This window comes from Entelurus aequoreus, linkage group LG22, assembly GCF_033978785.1.
Source record: "Entelurus aequoreus isolate RoL-2023_Sb linkage group LG22, RoL_Eaeq_v1.1, whole genome shotgun sequence".
Taxonomy (NCBI): domain Eukaryota; kingdom Metazoa; phylum Chordata; class Actinopteri; order Syngnathiformes; family Syngnathidae; genus Entelurus; species Entelurus aequoreus.
The window spans coordinates 43,468,673-43,473,672 of record NC_084752.1 but is presented as its reverse complement, the minus strand read 5'-3'; the positions used below and the strand labels follow the sequence as shown (position 1 = coordinate 43,473,672).

At 36.4% G+C, this 5,000-nt stretch overlaps 1 protein-coding gene across 1 annotated transcript in view; it reads left to right on the top strand.

Moving 5' to 3' along the window:
• lrba (LPS-responsive vesicle trafficking, beach and anchor containing) overlaps nt 1–5,000 on the top strand; it is a 503,640-nt gene that overhangs the window by 333,190 nt on the left and 165,450 nt on the right. The window contains exon 37 of the mRNA XM_062033425.1: nt 3,415–3,581. Within this exon, the coding sequence (XP_061889409.1) occupies nt 3,415–3,581 (167 nt within the window). The remainder of the gene's footprint in view (nt 1–3,414; nt 3,582–5,000) is intronic.

The window sequence follows — 5,000 nt, the reverse complement described above, 5'->3', positions numbered from 1 at the left end:
AAGTGCTATATAAATATAATCCATTATTATTATTAAAAGTGCTTTCAGTAAGTCATACTGTAAACATGACATTTTGTGCTATGCACTTCATCCACTTTTCACAGATACTGTACAGTGCACTGTAACTCTGCACTAGATGCCACATACATCAGTGTTTCTTAACCATAGGGGGCCGCAAAAAATATATATTTGTTTTCCAGCTGTGCTACTCAGTTGTAATACACGTTTCCACCACCTGTGGCAGCAATGACAATAGCGAACAGATGAAGTCTGTAGCTCAGGGGTCAGCAACCTTTTTGAAAGCAAGAGCTACTTCTTGGGTAGTGATTAATGCGAAGGGCTACCAGTTTGATACACACTTAAATAAATTGCCAGAAATAGCCAATTTGCTCAATTTACCTTTAACTCTATGTTATTATTAATAATTAATGATATTTACACTTAATTGAACGGTTTAAAAGAGGAGAAAACACGGAAAAAATGACAATTACATTTTGAAACATAGTTTATCTTCAATTTCGACTCTTTAAAATTCAAAATTCAAACGAAAAAAAGAAGAGAAAAACTTAAAAAAAAATTTTTATGGGTCATCATTAGTCATTTTTCCTGATTAAGATTAATTTTAGAATTTTGATGACATGTTTTGAATAGGTTAAAATCCAATCTACACTTTGTTAGAATATATAACAAATTGGACCAAGCTATATTTCTAACAAAGACAAATCATTATTTCTTCTAGAATTTCCAGAACAAAAATTTTAAAAGAAATTCAAAATACTTTGAAATGAGATTTAAATTTGATTCTACAGATTTTCTAGATTTGACAGAATAATTTTTTTGAATTTTAATTATAATAAGTTTGAAGAAATATTTCACAAATATTCTTCGTCGAAAAAACAGAAGCTAAAATGAAGAATTAAATTAATATGTATTTATTATTCTTTACAATTAAAAAAAAATAAATACTTGAACATTGATTTAAATTGTCAGGAAAGAAGAGGAAGGAATTTAAAAGGTAAAAAGGTATATGTGTTTAAAAATCCTAAAATCATTTTTAAGGTTGTATTTTTCCTCTAAAATTGTCTTTCTGAAAGTTATAAGAAGCAAAGTAAAAAAAATTAATGAATTTAAACAAGTGAAGACCAAGTCTTTAAAATATTTTCTTGGATTTTCAAATTCTATTTGAGTTTTGTCTCTCTTAGAATTAAAAATGTCGGGCAAAGCGAGACCAGCTTGTTAGTAAATAAATACAATTTAAAAAATAGAGGCAGCTCACTGGTAAGTGCTGCTATTTGAGCTATTTTTAGAACAGGCCGGCGGGCTACTCATCTGGTCCTTACGGGCTACCTGGTGCCCGCGGGCACCGCGTTGGTGACCCCTGGTGTAGCTCATGTCATCGAAAAGTTTAAGTGCAAAAATGATGACTAAAGTGGTGAAGCTGTATTTTCTTTTGCACTTTCAATTAACAGTTTAATTAAGAAACACAAATAGTATTATTTATTAATTTTAAATTAAATTAATTTAAGAAAAATGTGCACAATTATTTATGATTAATTTTAAATTAATTAATTCATAGTAATTAATAAAATTGTAGAATGTTCTTTTTTTTTAGCACTGAGTAAATGTATGTACATTTTATTTTTCATCGGTTTTCAGGATTCTTTTGATTAATATATATTTTTGTAATCAGCCTGACCTAAGCCTTGATAATGATCTTTTTGATTGACACATGGTTTCATCATTTTTTTATTTGACATAATAATAATAGATTTTATTTGTAAAAATCACTTTACATTGAAAAACCAACCTCAAAGTGCTACAGTGTATTTAAAAAAAAAACAAAAAAAATACAATGATACAATTATTTATTATGATTAAAAAGTGTTATTATTTAAGTGGGTTCCGGAGCCCCACTGTAGTGGAAACGTTGGGCCCCTGAGATCACGAGGGTTAAGAACCCTTTCCATATATAAAATAAAACAACGTAGCATTGAGGAGCGGGACTGGAGGACGCAAACCAGGCCTGGCCCTAACCAATCTGGCGCCCTAGGCAAGATTTTAGGTGACCCCCCCCACACACACACACACACACACACACACACACATAGGCAGTGAAGTGTATATACTCACAAGAAACCGAATAGCTTTGTCTGTGACCTTTTTTTTTACTTAAAGAAAGCAAATTAACATATTATATGAGAATGTTATGTTATGATTATCTTTAACCGAATCACAGCAGTGCTCAAATTAAAAAACAGCATTCCCTCTCATGTGATATTGCTTAGTTAACATTAATGATGGGCACTTTAACAACTAGGCTTACAACTATACCGAATATATAAAGGGGTGGAAAAGTGACTATTACCTGCAGGGCAAACATTAGCTAACCAGAAGGCAATAACAATGTAAACAAAAAACACCTGCTTAAAAGATCTAATACAAATGTCTCCGAGGTGGGAGTACTGTAATTACCTAACGTTACATTATTATTTTCCATAACAATTTAGCCCCCTCCACAATATTAACCCGACGTTAAAACAGAACTAGCTATTTATTGATTAGCAATTGCCGAATCATGTAACATTAGCTTAATGCTAAAAAGCCAGGTTACTGTCACATTCTGTAACAGACAAATAATTTAATGTAGGCTAACGTTACCTACCTGCTATCTCTGTCTTTTTCTCGTTTCTCCTCCTCTTCTCTTTTTTCTTCCCTGGGCACCTGACAGTTTTGGCCGTTTTGACATCTTGTGTTGATTTTTTGATGTGGTAAGAGTCATGATACGGGAAGGGAGGGGGCGCACCTTGGGGGGGGGCGTAATGTTGTAACAAATAATATTTCTATTAAATAGGCTTTACTTTGCATTTTAATTAACGTGGGATTATTTTTTGTATTTCCAAATAATAGTACCAACTTTTTTTTTTTTTTTTTCCCTCCAGCATTTGTGGCACTGGCGTGGCGCCCCCTGATGGACGGCGCCCTTAGCATTTGCCTATACGGCCTATGCCACGGGCCGGCCCTGACGCAAACTTTAGCAACACTAGCATAGCCATGTGCGCTACAGCGCTAACATTACACATATAAACAGCGACATCATGCTAGGTTAGCCTCAACGCTGAAGAAAAAACCATCAACAATCAAACTTCCCACGTCTGTAACTGACTGACGGATAGTTAACCCTTGTTTTGTTTTTTTAGATGTGTAGCAAAGCCTTTTGGAGTAGGTCAAAGGTTATAGTCCACGAAAATCATAGTCTTATTGAAAAGCCGCAACTTCAAAATCCAACATTTTTTGCAGCTCTTCTCTCAAAACTGGAGATGATAGATTTTTACCATATTCATGTAAATGTCACTTTTGCACAACAGTGCCAGGGACTTTCAACGTATCTTGAACCGACTCCTGTCTTCCCCGCAGTCCAACTGTGCTCAGTATGCCGCCGAGAAGCGGGACGAGGAGAAAATGTGCGACCACCTGATCCGTGCCGCCAAGTACCGCGACCACGTGACGGCCACGCAGCTCATCCAGAAGATCGTCAACATCCTGACCGACAAGCACGGAGCCTGGGGCAGCTCGTCCGTCAGGTAAGAACACAACTTCGCTAGCATACCTTTCCTCTGGAGCAGGATGGTGGAGGGTGTGTCAGTCCATCGCCAGCCAGGCATTGAAAAAATAGTCCTAAAAATGAGCGATCATTAATCTTCACCAAGACGTGACTTTGGTCACTTGGTTGACATTCACGGCACCCGAGGGTCTTGTGAGATGACGCTGGCTGCTGCCAGATCATTGTTAAGAAAAAACGACCGACAGGAAGGCCAGAAACACTTTTTATTTCAACCGTACCTGCCGTCAAAAGCCTAAAGACGACCGCACAGTTCCGATCTTCACAATTAGCCTGCGCTAACAAAATAAGAGTCTGCAAAAGCTAGCGCAAACAAGCTAGCAAGCTACGGAGTTTGCCGCCAATGTATTTCTTGTAAAGTGCATAAAAAGGAGTATGGAAGCTGGGCAAACTTTCATGTGGTATTGGACAGAAAGGAGGACTTTTTTCCTCCTCCATTGTAAAATGTGGAGGTTATCATCACTAACTGTCTGATTACAATCAATGCAAGTCATCACAATTAGAGATGTCCGATAATATCGGCCTGCCGATATTATCGGACGATATATGCGTTAAAATGTAATATCGGAAATTATCGGTATCGTTTTTTTTATTATCTGTATCGTTTTTTTGTTTTTTTAAATTTTTTTTTTAATTAAATCAACATAAAAAACACAAGATACACTTACAATTAGTGCACCAACCCAAAAAACCTCCCTCCCCCCATTTCTTTTTGTTATCAATATTCTGCTTCCTACATTATATATCAATATATATCAATACAGTCTGCAAGGGATACAGTCCGTAAGCACACATGATTGTGCGTGCTGCTGCTCCACTAATAGTACTAACCTTTTACACTTCATTTTACTCATTTTCATTCATTACTAGTTTCTATGTAACTGTTTTTATATTGTTTTACTTTCTTTTTTATTGAAGAAAATGTTTTTAATTTATTTATCTTATTTTACTAATTTTTTTAAAAAAGTACCTTATCTTCACCATACCTGGTTGTCCAAATTAGGCATAATAATGTGTTAATTCCACGACTGTATATATCGGTTGATATCGGTATCGGTAATTAAAGAGTTGGACAATATCGGATATCGGCAAAAAGCCATTATCGGACATCCCTACACGCAACCCTAACTCCAAATGCCGGACATTTGAGGCATTTAAGAAACTCCGCCCTGACAGCTCCGCAAAAGAGGACATGTCCGGTGAAAAGAGGACGTATGGTCAGTCTATCCTAGCCCGTTAGCTGCTAGCATGCCGTGTGTTGTGCCTCGGTGTGCATTGTTTACACAACGTGCGTTACGCTACTTAATATGTCCGTGTGGAAACTCGTTCGGTACACCTCCGAACCGAACCGGAACCCCCGTACCGAAACGTTTCAAGTAGT